General features: G+C 44.0%; 1 protein-coding gene across 1 annotated transcript in view; it reads right to left on the bottom strand.

Annotated features, from left to right (window-relative positions):
• LOC120937800 (serine palmitoyltransferase 3-like) overlaps positions 1-21558 on the bottom strand; it is a 211917-nt gene that overhangs the window by 142218 nt on the left and 48141 nt on the right. Inside the window, exons 2-3 of the mRNA XM_040351291.1 lie at positions 14639-14827; positions 12416-12570 (exon numbers count right to left, since the gene is read on the bottom strand). Coding sequence (XP_040207225.1) covers positions 12416-12570; positions 14639-14827 — 344 coding nt within the window. The remainder of the gene's footprint in view (positions 1-12415; positions 12571-14638; positions 14828-21558) is intronic.

The following is a 21558-nucleotide window of genomic DNA, read 5'->3' on the forward strand; positions in this document are numbered from 1 at the left end:
TAACACACAGCCTCTTTCTCTATCTGCAACAGAGAGCGTCCTGACTCTGCTGTAGTCCAAGGGAGGGGGCGAGCACGACACTCCACACCAGGGAGAAAGCCTTGCATTAATGCGTGTAGTTACAGACAGAAGAACAGGAAGTGAGGATTTCTCAGAAGAAATAAGGACATTTAAAAGCAAAATCGAAGGATGAGGTAAGTAAAGGAGGGCTGCACTAAGGTAAAGGAAGCTATTTAGGAAAAAAATGTTACCTTTACAACCCCTTTAAGATAACACTGCAGAGTTCACAGGGTGGCACAGAATTTCTGTCAGTTCATATTTTTTTTACCTTTGGTTAATAGACATACAAAACACATTAATTCTTTCGTTGCCAGAACTGTTTTGCATTGTTTGCACACATGCTTAACCACTTAAGCCCCGGACCATTTTGTTGCTAAATGCCCAGGCCAGGTTTTGCGATTCGGCACTGCGTCGCTTTAACAGACAATTGCGCGGTCATGCGATGTGGCTCCCAAACAAATAGAGCTTTCTTTTGGTTGTATTTTATTACCTCTGCGGTTTTTATTTTTTGCGCTATAAACAAAAATAGAGCGACAATTTTTAAAAAAATGCAATATTTTTTACTTTTTGCTATAATAAATATCCCCCAAAAACATATCTAAAAAAATTTTTTTCCTCAGTTTAGACTGATACGTATTCTTCTACCTATTTTTGGTAAAAAAAAAAATCGCAATAAGTGTTTATCGATTGGTTTGCGCAAAATTTATAGCGTTTACAAAATAGGGGATAGTTTTATTGCATTTTTATTCATTATTTTTTTTTACTACTAATGGCGGCGATCAGCGATTTTTTTTCGTGACTGTGACATTATGGCGGACACTTCGGACAATTTTGACACATTTTTGGGACCATTGTCATTTTCACAGCAAAAAATGCATTTAAATTGCATTGTTTATTTTGAAAATGACAGTTGCAGTTTGGGAGTTAACCACAGGGGGCGCTGTAGGAGTTAGGGTTCACCTAGTGTGTGTTTACAACTGTAGGGGGGTGTGGCTGTAGGACTGACGTCATCGATTGTGTCTCTCTATAAAAGGGATCACTCGATCGATGCGCCGCCACAGTGAAGCACGGGGAAGCCGTGTTTACATACGGCTCTCCCCGTTCTTCAGCTTCGGGGAGCGATCGCGACGGAGCGGCTATAAACGAATAGCCGCGCCGTCGTCCCGGATCGCTCCCCGAGGTAAGCCGCACGTAGCGGGGGGGTCCCGATCGGACCCCCGACCCGCTAGAAGGCAGGGACGTATATATACGCCCATCTGCCTGTACGTGCCATTCTGTGGACGTAAATAGGCGTGCGGCGGGCGTTAAGTGGTTAATGGCCGGATTTGTGGAGTGCACAACCAATAGTTGTCCTGTGGACAGATTCTCCCACCTGAGCTGTGGATCTCTGCAGCTTCTCCAGAGTTCCCATGGACCTCTTGGCTGCTTCTCTGATTAATGTTCTCCTTGCCGGCCTGTCAGTTTAGGTGGACGGCCATGTCTTGGTAGGTTTGCAGTTGTGCCATACTCTTTCCATTTTCAGACGATGGATTGAATAATGCTCCTTGAGATGTTCAAAGCTTTTGACATTTTTTTTTATAACCTAATCCTGCTTTGAACTTCTCCACAACTTTATCTCTGACCTGTTTGGTGTGTACCCTGGCCTTCATGATGCTGTTTGTTCACTAAGGTTCTCTAAAAAACCTCTGAGGGATTCACAGAACAGCTGTATTTTTACTGAGACTAAATTACACACAGGTGGACTATTTACTAATTAGGTGACTTCTGAAGGCAATTGTTTCCACTAAATTTTAGTTAGGGGTATCAGAGTAAAGGGGGCTAAATACAAATGCATGCCACATTTTTCAGATATTTATTTGTAAAAAATTAAAAATGAAAACCAGTTATTTCCCTTCCACTTCACAATTATGTGCCACTTTGTGTTGGTCTATCACATAAAATACATTTAAGTTTTTTGATTGTAACATGACAAAATGTGAACAATTTCAAGGGGTATGAATACTTTTTCAAGGCACTGTATTTCTATTGGCATTCTGACAACACAGCATTGTGTCTAAGTATATAGCCAGAAAATGACTGAGGTGGGGCAGACAATAAAATGTGCTTATCATTTTTATTATAAATGTCATGGGAAAGTAAACACTGGGCATTTGTTTTCGACTGTCTTTTTTTAGGATGTTTTTTCACGGGTGATATGGAGTCCTAAACTATAGCCTTATTCTTCAAAATGAATCCATACACATCCACTGTCATGGATGCAATCTATTTTCCATTAAAGTAGAACTAAAAGGCAAAACTTTTTTTCCCATTTTGGATAGAAGTTTTATTTGCTGTCTGTGCCCCCAGTTCAGGAGATTCACCCTCTCTATTTGTCCTGTTTACGATTATCACAGAAGGTTGTCGCCAGAAAAGTAATAGAGGGGAAATCTTCCAATGGGGACACTAGTTCTGGTGACCTGGGGGTCCCCAAGAGATTCCCTTCATTTGCAGGGGTTTCCTCCCACTTTCTGTTTGGCTTTGGGACAGGAAGTGAAGGGTTATCTTCGCAATGGGACAAAGATGACAAAAATAAACCTTACAGGGGTTATAATTCTACCTTATGCCGCGTACACACGGTTGAAACTTCCAATGGGAGCTTTTCATCGGACACTCCGACTGTGTGTATGCCCCATCTGACTTTTCCCGTCTGAACTTCCGACGGACTTTAGATAGAGAGCAGGTTCTCCATTTTTCCGTCGGAAATTCCAACAGAGTTTTGCCCGGTCAAAAGTCAGACCGCGTGTATGCGGCATTGCTCTATCCAAAATAGATTTTTTTTTGCCTATAGTTCTACTTTAAATAGTTTCTTTTTTTTGTCACAATTTGTTGCAGGGATCTGATATTCACTTTCACCACAATGTACACTGCTCTATGCACACTACAAATCCTATGGGAGTGAGCAAGAGAGAATGGCTACATTCCTACATACAGTGGAACCATGGAAAATGTACGTAGCCAGTGCCACCCTCTAACAGTAAGTGATCACAGCAAAAAAAAAAAAAAAAAAAATAAGGAATTTGAAATTTTGGAGCAGGCTGAGAGCAATAGAAGAGACTTTTGAGTTAAAGGGGTTGTAAAGGTACGTGTTTTTTTAACCCTAATGCATTCTATGCTAAGGTGACCAGATTTTTAAAATGAAATCCGGGGACATATTTTTTCTTTACTAGTAATGGCAACAATCAGCGACTCTCTGCCCGTCGCCACCCGCCTCACAGCCTCTCAAGTCCTACTCTTCAGGCCCCTGCTACTACTGGATGGGGAGCGGAGGAAGATCACTCCGCCATGGAAGGCAAGAAGATACAGTAGGCAAGGCAGGTGGCTGGCCAGGATTTTAGCCAAGGCAGAAGAACATGCGAGCAAAGCTGAATGGGCATGCGCCCGAAACTGAAGAAATATTCCCTCTGCTCCGATCAGCACATGATCATCAGAAAGGGGCACAGATAATGGAAAAAAATACACCCCCTATGCTAGTAGGCACGGCAGAGCGGAGGTGTGTAATTCTAAATGTTTTATTTTAATTCTGCAGTGATTGTCTTTGAAATTGCCCCTGCCCCCTATTAAATCCAATCTGGGGACAAAACCAGGGACAGACTTGCTCCGGGGACAGTGTCCTCAATCAGGGGACTGTCCCCTGAAACTGGGGATGTCTGGTCACCCTTTTCTATGCATTAAGGTGAAAAAACATCTCAGCATTAGTGACCCCCCCACCCCCCCGAGCCCCCCTTCACTTACCTGACCCTTCGAAAGTCCCGTGCTGTGAATGTGCAGGCTAAGGTGACCAGATTTTTAAAATGAAATCTGGGGACATATTTTTTTTTTACTAGTAATGGCAGCAATCAGTGACTCTCTGCCCATCGCTGCCTGCCTCGCAGCCTGTCAAGTCTTACCCTCCGGGCCCCCGGGGCTACTACTGGGTGGGGAGTGGAGGAAGATCACTTCGCCGGGGAAGGCAAGGAGATAAGCAGGCAGGCAGCTGGCTGGGATTTGAGCCAAGGCAGAAGAACATGAAAGCGGAGCTCAATGGGCATGCGTTGGAAACTGAAGAAATATTCCCTCCGCTCCGACCAGCTCATGATCATCAGAAAGGGGCACAGATAATGGAAAAGCTAGTGGGAGCAGCAGAGCGGGGGGGGGGGTGTAATTTAGACTTTTCTTTTTTAATTCTGCACTGACTGTCTGTTCAAATCCAATCCAGGGACCAAACCAGGGACAGACTTGGTCCAGGGACAGTGTCCTCAATCTGGGGCCTGTCCCCTGAAACCGGGGATGTCTGGTCACCCTAGTGCAGGCTTCTCGGCTCATTCATTGGTTAATTGAAAGCAGCGCAGCCATTGGCTCGCGCTGCTGTCAATCATATCCAATGATGCAGAGTGCTGGTGGGCGGGGCCAAGTGATACAGTGAGCGGCTATGGCCGCCGGCTTTATCAAGGGAGCGCACCCGCAAGAACTTTTCACCATGTGAGAGTTTGCATGAAGGTGAAAAGTTCTTGCGGGGGGGGGGGGGGCGAGACAGCCGCCGAGGGACCCCAGAAGACCAGGTTCGAGCCACTCTGTGCAAAACAAGCTGCACAGTGGAGGTAAGTATAACATGTTTGTTATTTTAAAAAAATAAAAAAATTCTCTTTAGTGATCCGTTAAGAATACAGACTTTAACAGATTTTTAAATATCGTCTACCACCATATTTGAGTACCACTTATGCCCCGTACACACCATCACTTTATGTGATGAAAAAAAAGACGTTTTTAAAAACGTCACTTTAATTGACCGTGTGTGGGGGAAAACGTTGTTTTATGTCTTGTAAAAAACGACCAAAAAAAATTGAAGCATGCTTCAATTTTATGTGTCGTTTTTCAAAACGTCATTTTTTACTTCACAGAAATTGACCGTGTGTAGCAAAAAACGTCGTTTAAAAATACGTTTTTACACCCACGCATGCCCAGAAGCTAGTTATGAAGCGAGCTTCAATGGAAAAACGTGGTGAACGTAACCTCGCTTTGCTAGAACATTGTGAGAAAAACGATGGTGTGTAGGCAACTTCGTCTTTGAAAATTTAAGTTTCAAAAAGGTCATTTTTTACTTCACAGAAAATGTCGTTTTTTTTCATCACATAAAGTGATGGTGTGTATGCGGCATTAGTCTATATATGGCAACTGTATGGAGTCAAGTGACAACTGAGCTTCCACAAGCTAATTGCAAAGTCCGTCATGGTGGTCTGTGTGGAGGGACACTGGAGAACACTCATAAATACGCCTTAAAAGAGATACTAAAGGTTCCTTTTTTATTTTTTTAAAATAACAAATATGTCATACTTACCTCCACTGTGCAGCTTGTTTTGCACAGAGTGGCCCCCGAACATCCTCTTCTGGGGTCCCTCGGCGGCTCCTCCCCGCATTAGATAACTCCCTAGGAGAAGAGCTCTCCCAAGGGTGTTACCTTACGGGCGTACTCCCGAGTCATACACTCGGCGTCTATTGACACCGAGTGTATGACTCGGCCCCGCCCATGGCGCCCGTGTCATTGGATTTGATTGACAGCAGCGGGAGCCAATAGCTGCACCGCTATTAATCTATCCAATCAACACCAGGACTCCGTGGAGAAGAGGACGCCGGGGACGCGCCGAGCAGGTGAACTGGCTCAGGGGGGGGGGGGGGGGCTGGGGGGCGTGTGATTGACTGGTGTTTTTTCACCTTAATGCATTAAGGTGACAGAAAACGAACCTTTAAAATCCCTTTAAAAAAAGGTGTCAATATGACCTTCACGACTGGAGGTACAATTTACGATTGCCTTCACTACTCTCCTTCTATAAAGTACCGATGTATATGGACACTGCAGGAGATACTATTCCCATATAGAAAGAGACTAACATTACTTATTATGACAACTTCTGAGGTTTCCCAGGTATATGCTTGCATATATAATACTAGTCCACGTTCTGCGTGTCCCCACCTCTGTTAGGAAGGAAGAACCACTCCTTTGTATTGGAGCAGTGTCAACTGTAAACTTTTAGTGGCTGCTGACTTCAATTACGGTATGTAACTTTGCTTCCTCTACACTCCTGCAAGGTATGACTTGGGTCGCTGGGTTCATTCACATGATATATAGGATCAAAGTTCATCAATATGAGGGAGTTAGGTATGAGGAAGAAGATATAACTTGCGGTAACAGCTCAGATTGCCAACACTGGCCTCTAGTTAGATTTGCATAGGTCTTAGGATGACAGCACTGTAGGAAAAGCTTATTCTCAGGATATGTCAAATTTGGGGTAAAAATGTATTACAGCAGTAAATTTTGAAGCCCAGGGATTACATAAAAAAAAAAACTACTCTCGTGCCCCTCTTCCAAGCCTTAAATGTTTATTAACCATTTGCCTACTGGTCACTTTATACCCCCTTCCTGCCCAGGCCAGTTTCAGCGTTGTCACACTTTGAATGACAATTGTGCGGTCCTGCAACACTGTACCCATATGACATTTTTATCATTCTTTTCTCACAAATAGAGCTTTCTTTTGGTGGTATTTAATCACCATTGGGTTTTTTTAAATTTGCTAAACAAACAAAAAAAGGCCCAAAATTTTGAAAAAACAAAACAAAAAGGACTACATTTTTCATAGTTTGTTCTAAAATTTTGCGATAACCGGCTTGTGTTTACATCCTCTGATCAGGGCTGCTGTGATTGGCACTTTACCCCGATCTGTGATCAGCTGAGTCCGAAGGCAGCGTTATCACGGAAGGACGTCCATGTATGCCCCCCCCCCCCCGGTCTTTCAGGTATAGCGTGGGGGGGCAAGCTGTTAAAGGATGAGGAATACGGTCTAATATACAGTACACCTTACATCTTGCTCTCCTCTGATATGGCTTGTGGGTGGTCCCTTGTCATCCTCACGTACAATGCAACGGTATTGGTCCTACATTGTACTTTGGGAAATCGTCATGTGACTGTGGCCTGTAGTGCCTTAAGCTGGTGATACATGGATAGAAAATAGTTCGAAAAAGCGTTCAATACACTCGGGCGTTCAACTTTCGAAATGTTATTGGGCTAATTTCGATTTAAATCTCAGGGTAGGGTCTGGTTGTAAACTGCCACTATCTGTGGCTTGTCGCATTAAAGTGATACTATTGTCTCGTTTTTTTATTGTGTTTAAAAATAATAAACATGTTATACTTACAAGAGGAGGATTGCACAGAGCAGCCCCAATCCTTCTCTTCCCGGATCCCTCTTTGGCGCTCCTGGCTCCTCCCTCCTGCCGAGTGCCCCCACAGCAAGCAGCTTGCTATGGGGCACCTGAGCCAGGCAGCAGCTTTGCGTGTCCATTCAGACATAGAGCCCTGGCTAGGCCCCGCCCCCTCTTTCTCCTCATTGGCTTACTGACTTTGACATTAGCGGGAGCCAATCTGCTGAGGTCTCAGCCAATCAGGATGGAGAGTCCCGGGCAGCCGAGTCTCTCCTGCAACATCGCTGGATCGAGATGGGCTCAGGAAAGTATTAGGCTGCTGCACACAGAAGAATGCATTAAGATAATAAACCTTCTGACTTTACACTCACTTTAATCCTTCAAAAATTAAATAGTTGTCTCAGTTAATGTTTTACTTACACAACTCGCCCTGCTGGATTCCATTTAAAAAATTTAAAGAGTTTACTATGATTTTTTGGAACCTGATATGGTGTAATAAAAAAAAGAAAACCACTGTCCCCACCTATAACTGGCCAATGCAGCAAGTAGCATAGGAAGGAAACATATGTTAGAAAAAAAGCCAAAGGAAAACTCCAAGCTCACTTACCGACCAGCCCGTGGACAACCAAATTGACTCGTCTATCAGTATGCGTTAAAAACAGGGGTTTGGTCTGCACACATTTATAAATGCATGCGTAAGCTACAGGCCCCGTCAAGATACTCTGGTATCTTTAGTCCTATCACTAGCTTATGAGTAACTCCACAATGGAAGCATATGCATTCTGATGGATAGAAGGAGGCCTAAAAACAAAACACTATGTGTGGTGGAAAACTAACACCGCACATCCCCCTGAACACACCAGCCCCACTGTGAAACATGGTAGTGGAAGCATCATGTTGTGAGGATTATGGCTAGAGCCAAATACAGGCCAATCTTAGAAGAAAACCTGTTAGAGTCTGCAAAAGACTTGAGACTAGGGAGGTTCGCCTTCCAGCAGGACAACGACCCTGAACATACAGCCAGAGCTACAATGGAATGGTTTAGATCAAAGAATATTCATGTGTTAGAATGGCCAAGTCCAGACCTAAATCCAATAGAGAATCTGTAGCAAGACTTGAAATTTGCGGTTCACAGATGCTCTCCATCCAATCTGACAGAGCTTGAGATATTATGCAAAGAAGAATGGGCAAAATGTTAGAAACATCCCCAAAAAGTCTTGCAGCTATAATTGCAGCGAAAGGTGGTTCTACGAAGTATTGACTCGGGGGGCTGAATACCACCCACACGCCACACTTTTCACGTATTTGTAAAGAATGTTAAAAACCATTTATCATTTTCCTTCCACTTCACAATTATGTGCCACTTTGTGTTAGTCTGTCACATAAAATCCCAATAATAGACATTTACGTTTTTGGTTGACATGACAAAATGTAGAAAATTTCAAGGGGCATGAATACTATTTCAAGGCACTGTAGTTAGTGCAAACACCACAAGGGGCCTTATTACTAAGGTCTATACGTGATTGTTATCTGAAATGCCATCTAACATTACTGTTCCATGTAGTCAAAGATGGGAGGCAGAAATTGAGGTGACCCTAGGGCAGGGGTCTCCAAACTGCGGCCCGAGGGCCAGATGTGGCCCTTTGCTAGCCTTTATCCGGCCCTTGGGGCTTAATTCCTCCCACTGATATGAGGCACTATTCCTCCTACTGACACTATCAAGGTGGCACAATTTCTTTCACTGATACCAATGACGGGATACAATTACTCCTACTAATAGGGGCACTACTCCTTATCCTACTGACTGCAAACTCTGAGGCCATATTTATTCTCACCAATGCTGGGCCTGGGAATTTTTTTTACCCCCGCTGGCCACAATCCGGCCCTCCTAAAATCTGAAGGACAATAAACTGGCTCTTTGTTTGAAAAGTTCGGAGACCCCTGCCCTAGGGAATGTATGAGATCAAATATTACAGAATGTTCAGCTTGCTTCATTATCTTCCACTCCTAAAGAAACCCAACTTTTCATTCTGTATAGGGCTTAGCCCACCCCAGAGTTGTTGCATAGGATAGGCAGGAGGGAAAGCTCTGAATGCACAAGATGCTCTCAATTTCCTGGCTCCTTTATGCACCTCTTTTGGAGATGCCCGAAGCTATTTCAGTATTGGCAGGAAGTGCTGTATGTGTTAAATTTTGTAAATGATACCATGTTGATCCGAGATCCAGCTTTATGTCTTCTGGGTTATGTGAATTCCAATGGTCTGGATTGTGATCAGACAGTGGCTGTTATAACATCTCTATTTACAGCACACAAGCCGATAGCATCTTGTTGGGTTTCGCTTAACCATCCTAATCTTGGGGACCGGAATTTGTGAAATGGAAAAATATGTAAGTTTTAAAAAAATTACTTATGCTCAGCACAATACCTCTCAGAGGTCTGAAAATAATATGGAGAAAATGGTTAAACGCAAGTTCTAACTTGATTCTTATGCCCTGTACACACGATCGGTTCGTCTGATGAAAACGGGCCGATGGATTTTTTCATCAGATATATGATGAAGCTGACTTTCATCAATCTTGCCTACACGCCATCGGTTAAAAATCAGATCGTGTCCAACACGGTAACGTAAAACACAACGGCGTGCTGAGAAAAATGAAGTTCAATGGTTCCGAGCATGCGTCGACTTGATTCTGAGCATACAAGGATTTTTGACTGATGGCTTTCCCCACAGACGATCGTTTTTTTCTATCGTTTTTTTTACCATAAGAACAATTTAAAACAGGTTCTATTTTTTTTCACTGATGGGAAAAAAAAAATGATGGGGCCCACACATGATCGGTTCGTCCGATGAAAACAGTCCATTGGTCCGTTTTCATCAGACGAACCGATCGTGTGTACAGGGCATAAATCTATCATTGAGACTGGGTACCTTTTCTTAGTGGAGGGGGAAGTATTGTCAAAGAAAAAAAAGTTTTTTTTTTTTTTAAATACATATACTATTTTCTCCGGAGCATCTTTGTATTTTTAAAGATCTGGGAATATTTTGGGTAAAGTAGATGTTGCTGTATAAAGTATACTAATGCTGAAATTGTTTCGAATTGCGATGTAAGCTTGCGCAAGAGCTGCTTCACACAGGGGCAACCTGGGATCCGACTTCAAGTCGCCCCAAGTCGCGGGGTTCGAGAAAATGAATGGAAGTAAATGGGAGATGTCTTAATGTACACACGATCGGATATCTGATGGAACCTAATCCGATGGATTTTTTCGTCGGATATCCGATGAAGCTGACTTTCATCAGTCTTACCTACACACCATCAGTCAAAAATCCGAACGTGCCAAAACGCGGTGACATACAACACCACGACGAGCCAAAAAAAATGAAGTTCAATGCTTCCGAGCATGCGTCGACTTGATTCTGAGCATGCGTGGATTTCTCTCCGATGGAGTTCCGCACAGACGATCGGATTTTTCTATCAGTTTTTTATCCATAGGAAAAATTTAAACCATGTTCTATTTTTTAACACCGATGGAAAAAAGACCGATGGGGCCCACACACACGATCGGTTTGTCTGATGAAGAACAGTCCTGTTTTCATCGGACAAACCGATCGTGTGTACACGGCTTTAGACTCAAACATTTATCGTCCAACTGTCATTTTTCAGAGTACATCTGAAAACGATGGGTGATTGTAGGGAAATATACAGTTCTTCTTTAACCACTTGCCGACTGCCACACACACACACACACACACACATACACATACATACGTTGGCAGAATGGCTTGTACAGGCAAATGGGCGTACCTGTACGTACCTTTGAATTTGCCGCTGTGCGGGCGTGCGCACTGCCGTGGGAGCATGCCCCGCAAACTCGATGCTCGCCGACGGCCCGCGATCGTGAGACGGAGAGGCAGAATGGGGAGATGCCTATGTAAACAAGGCATTTCCTTGTTCTGCTTAGTGACATGGCAGGGATCTACTGCTCCCTGTCATCGGAAGCAGTGATCGCTGTCATGTCAGTGGTAAACCCACCCCCCCCCAGTTAGAATCACTCCTTAGGACACACTTAACCCACTGATCGCCCCCGAGTGTTTAACCCCTTCCCTGCCAGTGTAATTTATACAGTATCAGTGGTTATTATAGCACTGATTGCTGTATAATGACAATGGTCCCAAAATAGTGTCAAAAGTGTCCGATGTGTCTGCCATAATGTTGCAGTCCCAATAATAAAAAATAAATGAATTACTAGTAAAAAAAATAATAATAATACAAATGCCATAAATCTATTCCCTATTGTGTAGATGCTATAACATTTGCGCAAACTAATCAATATACGCTTATTGCGATTTTTTTTACCAAAAATATGTAGAAGAATACTTATCAACCTAAATTTTTATATATATATATATATATATATATATATATATATATATATATATATATATATATATATATATTTTTTTTTTGGGGGGGATATTTATTAGAGTAAAAAGTTAAAAATATTGCTTTTTTTTTTAAATTGTCACTCTTTTTTTGTTTATAGCGCAAAAAAATAAAAAAACGCAGAGGTGATCAAATACAATCTAAAGAGGAAAAAAAAGGACGTCAATTTTGCTTGGATACAACGTCAAAGGACCGCGCAATTGTCAGCTAAAGCGATGCAGTGCCGAATCGAAAAAAATGCTCTGGTCGGGAAGGGGGTAAATTCTTAGGGGGCTGAAGTGGTTAAGACAATAGCAAAAGAAGCATATCTTGGTAATTTCTTGATTTAGAACGAATCTTATGCATATAACCAGTGTTAATTTTTATGTCAAATTTCGATTAAGTTTTAGTCATAGTCTTTTGACTAAAATGCCATTTAACTTTTATTCGTATTTTAGTCATCTGAATTGTTTTGTTTTTAGTTGTATTTTAGTCAACTAAAATAATGTTAATTTTGTTACCGAAAATATTTTCAGCGACAAACTTAACACGGTATATAACTGGAGGAAAAAGATTTGGAAGTGCTGTTTGTTGAAATCACTTCCATTTAATTGATAATGGAAGAAAGAGACCGGCTGGTTACTGTGGACAGCACCTCTCTTTTCTAGCACAATTAGTATTTGAGACTAGTGAGTGGTTCGTTATATAGACTGGTAGGTCACCTGTATGTCCAGTTGTAATCATCTGTCACTCGCTCCATTAGGTCAAATTGCGGTCCTGGTACACTGCAGATTGGCCGATTCCAGTTATCGCGCACTCGCATGTATAGATTCCTTGTGTAAAAGTTTTCAAAGTCTTGATAGAGAGGCACAAAGTCCTACATTTATAAAAAAAATGCATGTAATGAGTTCTTTAGTTAACAATAAGGCTGCTGTGAATTTATGTACCAGTGGACTTTCATGGTGGCCATATATATTTGGGCTTGCTATAGGCAAGAGTCCATTACTTGAACAATGCAAACAATGCAGCGGATAATGAAAAACTGGTAAAGACTGTTGATTTACTAAAACTGGAGAGTGCAAAACCTGGTTCAGTTGTGCATGGTAGCCAATCAGCTTCTAACATTATCTTGTTCAATTAAAGGAGAAGTCCAGCCTGAGCTCGTTTGGCTGGGCTTCTCCTACAGGAGAGAGCCGTCTGAAGTCCACTCTCTGCGGACGTCAAATAGATCAGTCCAGGCCCCGCTTCATCCCAACTCTGGATCTGCCAGGTGCCTGGACTGATGGACGTCTCAGGCCGCATACACATGGTCGGTCCATCCGATGAGAACGGTCCGAGGGACCGTTTTCATCGGTTAACCGATGAAGCTGACTGATGGTCTGATGTGCCTACACACCATCAGTTAAAAAAACGATCGAGTCCAACGCGGTGACGTAAAACACAACGACGTGCAGAGAAAAATGAAATTCAATGCTTCCAAGCATGCGTCGACTTGATTCTGAGCATGCCCGGGTTTTGAACCGATGCTTTTGCGTACTAACCATTGGTTTTGACCTATCGGTTAGGCGTCCATCGGTTGAATTTTAAAGCAAGTTCTAAATTTTTGGACCGAAGGATAACTGACCGATGGGGCCCACACATGGTCGGTTTGGACCCATGAAACTGAACTTCAGTCCGTTTTCATCGGTTTTGTCCGATCGTGTGTACAGGGCCTCAGCCTCTCAGCGAGCCACTGAGATGGCCGTTTCCTACCTCTCCACAGCGTGGAGGGACAGAGCAGGAGAGCTGCTGCTCGGGGAGCTGAGAGAACCGAGCCATCGGTGATGTTCCATCGCTCGGTTCTCAGTGCAGAGACGCCGGGGGACAGATGCAACATCAGACTGATGCTGCATCCACCTAGTTAAGTATGAATATTGGGGAAAAATGCCCATACTTCTCTTTTAAGCTTTGACAAAAAATCTGGATGCAGATTGGCTTCTATGCAGAGCTGCACCAAATTTTGCAGTTTGAGTAAAGCCCTGTACACACGCTCGGCGGTAAAAAGGCAGCCGAGAAAACCGAGAAGAAAGCCGAGAACCCGGCAGGAAAACTGCCATGGAGCTTTGGCCGGGAATCCCGGCTGTGTGTATGCTCCATTGGCACTGCCTGTCTTTCCCATAGGTAAGTAGTAGATCTGGTGGAAAAAAAATGCCAGGAATCCGGACGGGAAAATAAAGAGCACGTTCTCTATTTTCCCGCCTGGATTCCCGGCTGTTTTCCTGATGGTAAAACTGTGAGGGAGCATACACACGTCCGGTTAACCCGGCCAAAAGCTCTCCTGGCAGTTTTCCTGCCGGGAAAACCGGTTGTGTGTACGAAGCTTAAATTAACTCCTATATGCTGCCAATATCAGCCAATCAAAGCTCAATTATCATTTTAATTTTTAATCGAGTTATGAAAGGTGGACTGATTTCTATGGACAGTAAAGTATGTTTCACTTCAATGACCAGCACAAGCCTAATGTCGCGTACACACGATCAGAAATTCCGACAAGAAAACCGTGGATTTTTTCTGACGGAATGTTGGCTCAAACTTGTCTTGCATACACACGGTCACACAATTCTTGTTGGAAATTCCGACCGTCAAGAACGCGGTGACGTACAAGATGTACGATGAGCCGAGATCAATGATGTTCAATAGGCAGTTCGGCTCTTCTGCTTGATTCTGAACATGCGTAGGATTTTTCTCCGTCACAATTGCATACAGACGAGCGGATTTTCCCTGCTCTCAATCTTTTGTTGACGGAAATTCCGACAGCAAAAGTCCGATGGAGCATACACACGGTCGGAATTTCCGACCAAAAGCTCACATCGAACTTTTCTTGTCAGAATTTCCGATTGTGCGTACGTGGTATAAAAAAAAACAAAATTACTAATATATTACATGTAGGTATGTTTCGTTCTTACTTTTTGCTCTTCCCTTTCTTCTGCCATATGACATTTCTCTAGTCCCCATGCTCTCAGAAAGTCGCGCAAGTAGCCAAATAAAGTAACAAGTCCAAAGCCTATGTAGGTGAACACAGCAACGTACATTGGAGCTTCTTCAAAGGATTCCTTGAACTCTCGGTTGTACAGACCACAATTTGTTCTTCCATTCTGTAAAGAGAGAGAGAGAGAAAAGGAAATAAGAGACCCGGTAAACACAATCAGCATGTAAAATATCCAAATAACATGACCTTAACCCGGGGCTGGACTGGGACATAAATTTGGCCCTGGACTTCATCCAGACCGGTCCACTTTAATTCAATAAAATGCTGCCCCCCTGAAAAATCACGCCCACCAAAAGGCCCCTACATCCATTATTGTATATCATGAGAGGGTGAGAGAGAGGAGAAAGAGAGAGAGAGAGGGAGGGTTGAGGGAAAGGGGTGGGTGAGAGAGGGGGTGAGTGTAAGAAAAAGAGAGTGAGTGTAGGACCCCTTTCACACTGAGGCAATTTTCAGGCGCTTTAGGGCTAAAAAAAAGCGCCTGTAAAGCACCTGAAAAACACCTCCGCTGCAGTCCCAGTGTGAAAGCCTGAGTGCTTTCACACTGTGGCGCTGCCATAGCGTTGAAAAAAAGTCCCCCAAGCAGCATCTTTGAGGCGGGGGAGGAGCGTTGTAGAAACCGCTCCTGCCCATTGAAATGAATGGCCACCGCTGCTGAAGCGCCTGCAAAGCATTTTACCAGCAGCACTAGATGGGCGCATTTAACCTTGAATTTGGCTGCTAGCGGGGGTTAAAAGCGCCTGCTAGACACCGAATAGCGAAGCTAAAACTACAGTAAAGTGCTGCGAAAACTAGCAGTGTTTTACCGTCAATGCCCGCCCCAGTGTGAAAGCAGCCTAAGAGTCAGGGAGTGAATGAGACAGAGGGGGGGAGCTGAGAGACAGAGGGGGAGCTGAGAGATAGAGGGGGCTGAGAGACAGAGGAGGGGGCTAAAAGAGGGGGGGGACTGAGAGACACAGGGACTGAGAGACAGAGGGGGGACTGAGAGACAGGGGGCGATCTGAGAGAGTCTCTGTTTAAAAAAAATAAACATTTTTTTTTTGTTAAAATGGCCCACTGAGCCATCGGCCCACCGGGAAACTCCCTGTAGTTCCTATGGCCAGTCCATCCCTGCCTTAACCGTTCTGTGTCCAGAGCTCATAGAGGTCTAGATGTCCAGGCTTAAAGTATAAAGGCAAAACTTTTTTTACATTTTGGATAGAGTCGAGATGGATTAAAATGCTTGTCCATTTTTATTGCTGTCTGTGCCCCCATTAGGGAGATTCACCCTCTCTATTAGTCCTGTCATTGACAGTGAAAGTAAAAGAAAAATCACAAATTTTGGGTTGTCTGCAGAAAAGAAAATTGAGGGGAAATTTTCCAGTGGTGAAACTAGTTCTGGTAATCTGGGGGTCGTCAAGATATTCCCTTAATTTGCAGGCAGGGATTTCCTCTCACTTCCTGTTTTGGCTACGGGACAGGAAGTGAATATCCCCGATGGGACAAAGAGGGCAAAAACAAACCTTACAGGGGTTATAACCCCCGCCCCTCTTACTCTATCCAAAAATGGGAAAAAAAAGGGTTAAGAAGCAGTCATTAACTTAACTGGAATTCTTCAATCTCATTGATCAGTGTTTCTCAAACTTTTTTTCAGTCAATGCATAGTTTAGAGATTCTAAAATGAATTCTAATGCCGCGTACACAAGCTCACAATTACAGGATTAAACCCTGGCACACTGCCAATATACAGGCTATAGTGGCATCAGTAGGTTGAAGGTTATTTTTGGTGTATGAATATTCAGCGTGGATGTTTATCGTAGCTTACATAGCAACCACACAATTTGAAATCACTCAACTACAAACATTACTGAACTGACTAAGACTTTCACCTTTCACCTAAATTTGAGTTCTAGGTATGCCAACAGTCGGATTTAACAGTTAGGATGCGTGCGTCGTTCTACTTGTTTGCATACTCACCTCTCCTGTGCTGGCATCCTCGCAACCGAGGATTAACCTTTCAGCACAGACATATGTAGCGCCCTGCTCCTGATGACCAGGCGCTATTGTTTAAATCTAGTGGGTGTCTGAGCTGGTAGTTAGCCCAGGGTTTTCCCATTGTTTGCCTGTAGGTGGCGTTACCACCACATGCCAATGTTGGAACACAGGCAGGCCAGAGTGTATTGGGTGTCTTTCCCCGGGAACAGCCCAGTGGGAGTGGTCTCCACGCAGGGCATGCTGGGGAAGGATACTTAAGGGGCAGACACCATTTTCTTTGGTCCTTTTGCCTCGTGGCCCTCCTGGCTTGAGGTATGTAATGGTCCATTTTCAGCCCCGGGACCACGTTGGTCCGAGGCTGCAATTCCGCCAGGTAGGCCCAGTCGTCTTGACTGTGGCCTGCACTTTGAAGGTGATCCTTTGCTGTCTGTCCTGCGGGAGGAAGCAACTCAATGGAAACCAGGGGAGGACCTGTCCTGGAGAGGACCAAGCAGAAGGCCGGTATCTCGGGAGAGGCCTGGTAACTTCAATAGAGGATGCACCGTATTCTATGATGCCTTACAGTGTTGCCGGGTCAGCTTAAGGCTGCATTCACATCTAGGCGGACAAAATCGCTGCGTTTTGTCCCGTGAATTGCGGCGACAAATAGCTGCGTTTTGTACCGCGATTTGCGGCGGCAAAATGCCGCGATTGTCCGCCTAGATGTGCCCCTAGATTGTCCCCCTATGGAGATGGTTCCCATCTCCTATGCCGAACGCCGAAAGCCGCCTGAAAAAAAGGTCCGGGACTTTTTTTCAGGTGGCAGGCGTGGAGATGTGAACCATCTCCATAGAGGGCAATGTTAAATCATCCCTCTGGCGTGTCGGGGCGGCAGCGGGCGTCACACTACAGGCGACAAAACGCCTAGGTGTGAATGGGCTCTAAAGGCTCTAAACTGTACGGCTGGAGATCCGGGTACTAAATCCTGTGGCAGAGGATTCTGGAACAGTTTATTTCTACTTCCAAAGAAAGGTCTGTGGCAGAGACTGTATTGTTTTTGTCCGTGCATCATCCCGGCTGCTAGGCCAGTGAATGGGGCCTATCCGGGTGAGCAATACCTACTCTGAGGAAAGTGGCGAGTTGACTTTTGAAACCATAGAAGTTTCCCAGTGATCTGCAATCGTGTGCCCGAACATTCCCTTAACCCTCCGTCCCTCTACCTTTACAAGTTTGTGTGAAATAAAACCTGACAGAAAAGGGATTTACACTTGTGTGGACATTGAAGTTATTAGACTCTCATCTCGTCCTCTAGACAACGAAGAGCGAGGTAACGTGCAAGACCCAAAACTAAACCAGCAGCTCCTCCGGGGGTAGTGCTACACATATGACACATACGAAATCTCCAGATTTTGTTAAATATCATTCTGCAATCAGCTTTTGCTCCAATTCATGCCATCAAAAACTTCAAACAGTCATCCTGGTTGTCATTTGCCTTGGGATCTGGTAGATTAGCTGCGGGCAGAAGCACCATTGAAAGCATGGCTGCTCGCCATACTGAAAAACTACTTGTGAGCAGCCATACTGAAAAACTACTTGTGAGCAGCCCTTCCCATTGTATTGTATTCAATGGGGCTTCCGCATGCAATCGCTGGGAATCTCAGCTTTGTCTTCTGCATGTATTCGCTAACAGCCCCGTTCGAAAATGTGAATGGGGACTAAATGATAATAGTCGGCAATGGCGCAGATACAAAAGGTTCTCACTGGTATATTTCAAGTGAAAGAAAAACCCTCCTATTGCTTTTAGCCAAGAAAGCTGCCATCTTGTGTTCCGGTAAGGAGCTCTGAAGTCACGGGAGGGTATGCCGGACTTTCAGAGCGCACGCAGCTTCATACAGGATAAATATCTCAAAAACCGTGAAGGAATGGCGCAGCTCTCCGTTCTGGGTGGATGTCATAGAACGACGTCCAGAACAGACGCTTGCGCGCATCGTGGCGATTCGTGTTGCTAGGACATGGCGCAACCCCGATCTCTGTAAAGAGCTGATCACACGGCTCTTTAACCATGTGATCAGCTGTGTCCAATCACAGGCGGTCACATGTAAACACAGAAGTGCTGGTGATCAACTCTCATCGCCTCACACTGACAAAGAGAAGAGAGCTGATCAGCGGCATTTCCTTGCAGGGAACAACATCATCAGTGCCCCGATTACAGTAAAGCCCCCCCAGTAAAGTGCCACCAATCAGTGCCCATTATTGATGCCAGTCACTGCTGCTTTTCAGCATCAGTGCTGCCCATCAGTAATGCCGCCTATCCGTGCTCATAGGTGGCACTGATCAATGGCCATCAGTGTGTCATATTAGTGCTGCCTCATCAGTGCCACCTCATCAGTGCAGCCCATCAGTAAAGGTGATGTCAGTAAATTTGGTAAATAAGAAAAACTTTTTTTCCCCCAAATTTTCTGTCTTTTTTTTCCATTTTATTTGTAAAAAATAAAAAAACAGCAGTTATTAAATACCAACAAAAGAAAGCTCTATTTGTGTGACGAGAATAATGAAAAAAAAGTATTTGCATACAGTGTTGCATGACTGTGCAATTGTCATTCAAAATGCGACAGCGCTGAAAGCTGAAAATTGGCCTGGGCAGGAAGGGGGTGAAAGTGCCCAGTAGGCAAGTGGTTAAAGAGGAGGTCCTGTGTAGCTGATGACTTTTAATATTAGGGCACTTGCCTGTCCAGTGAGCCTGCGATGTTGGCACCCCAGCCGATCTTCGGATCGACTCCCCGGTGCTGCCGCCGCCATTTGTGGTAAGGGAACCAAGCCGTTTCCTACGGCTTCACTCCAGGTTCCCTACTGCGCATGTGCAAAGCGCACTTCACTTTGTAATTGGCCCCAGGGCAAGGGAAGGAGGGGGCGATCTTCTGGGAGATCAGGTAGGGAAGGGGACCTGTCACAAACGGGACCCCATTTCCCCCTCCCCTGAAAGGTGCCAAATGTGACACCAGAGGGGGGAGGAAGCATATAAGCGGAAGTTACACTTTTAGCTTGGAAATTGATGATGTCATAGTAAAAAAAAAAAAAAAAAAAAAAAAAAATATTCCCTATTGATAATCACCACAAACATCCTCCTTGTATGTCCAAGATGCTTGTTATGATCCTGATGCTGTTGACAAAAATCACAAATTTACATCAATGTTTTAAGCTAAATTTTCGACTTTTCCCCCTAGAAAATTTGTATTTGGACAAACAGAATATTTTTACTAGTCCTACACAGACTGGTGACATGTATGGCCTTGGATAAAATTGTGCTGGTAAACCTGTAACAGGAGCTTTGTACAATATTTACAATACCTGCCTTATCTTTTACTCCTATAAACTTACTATTTTATAACAAGCATGAAAAGGATGTCAGTAGTATATCACAACCATAAAGGAACATTTAGTTCTCAATTTAATTTAAAGCGATATTAAACCCAAGGGCACCTTTAAAATGCAAGCCAAACATAGCTAATACTTTTTAATCAGTTATAGAAGAGAGCTTTTCTTTTGAAAAACAACAGACGTGTTGACTGGATCACCAGATGAAAATAGAAGAAAGAAAGCCTAAAAAGAAAACAAATGCATTCATCACATCTGAGAATTGGTCAGCTGCAATATAATAAATGTTTGCTTTTGGTATTAATACCACTTTAAGATAGCAATACATAGCCATGTCATACAATCAGAAGTCATCGTCTTCCGAAAGTCTAGGCGATTTTTAAATTCTGATTTCATTGTTTTTTCAATTCATGAACATATGAACGATCATTAAAGCGGAGGTCCACCCTAAGAAAAAAAAAAAAAAATAGCCAAAAAGGCTACAAGAAAATTCGAAAAAAAGTTATTTTTTATACTTACCATAAGTGGCTGTTACTAGGCAGATCTCCAAATCTGCCTCTTCTTTGTCCACGGTGGGTCTCCTTTCTTGTCCTCGTCGCGCTGCCTCCTGAAAAATGGGGAGCGGTGTCTTCTGGGACCTTGTGAGTGTCCCAGGAGACATTCGCCCATTCACATAGCGCCGCACGGCTCGCGCATGCGCAGTAGGGAACCGGGCAGTGAAGCCGCAACGATTCACTTCCTGATTCCCTCACCGAGGATGGCGGCGGGGCAGTCGAGACCCGAGCGATTGCTCGGCTTCGGCACCCTGGACAGGGAAGTGTCCTTATTAAAAGTCAGCAGCTACAGTGTTTGCAGCTGCTGACTTTTAATTTATCTTTATTTTTTTAAAGCCGGACCTCCGCTTTAAATAAACTATAGGAATACCTGATCATTAACCGCTTGCCGACCAGCTGCCGTCATTATACTGCGGCAGGTTGGCACGGCTACGCGAATTGCTGTAGGTGTCCGTCGGACGCTTTAAGAGCTCTAGGGGGTGCATGCATGGGGAAACGCTGGCAGCCGCGATGTCCACCGGCGATCAGCGAACGCTCCTCAGAGGCAGAACAGGGAGCTGTGAATCTAAACAGACTGATCCCAGTTCTGTCAGGGAAGTACAGAGAGATCTTCTGTTCCTAGTGTTTATGAACAGCGATCTCCCTCTACTCCCTGTCAGTTCCATCCCCCCACATTTAGAAACACGTCCCTAGGGAACATGTAACCCCTTCATCCCTCCCCTAGTATTAACCCCTTCCTTGCCAGTGACATGTATACAGTAATCAGTGGCTATTTTTAGCTCTGTCAATGGTCCCAAAAAAAGGTGTCAAAAGTGTCCGATATGTCCACCACAATGTCGCAGTCCTGCTAAAAATCGCTGATCACTGCCATTACTAGTAAAAAATAAATAAAAAAAAACATAGTATTAAAAATGCCTTTTGTGCAAACCAATCAATATACGCTTATTGAGATTTTTTT

This window comes from Rana temporaria, chromosome 4 (assembly GCF_905171775.1).
Source record: "Rana temporaria chromosome 4, aRanTem1.1, whole genome shotgun sequence".
NCBI lineage: Eukaryota > Metazoa > Chordata > Amphibia > Anura > Ranidae > Rana > Rana temporaria.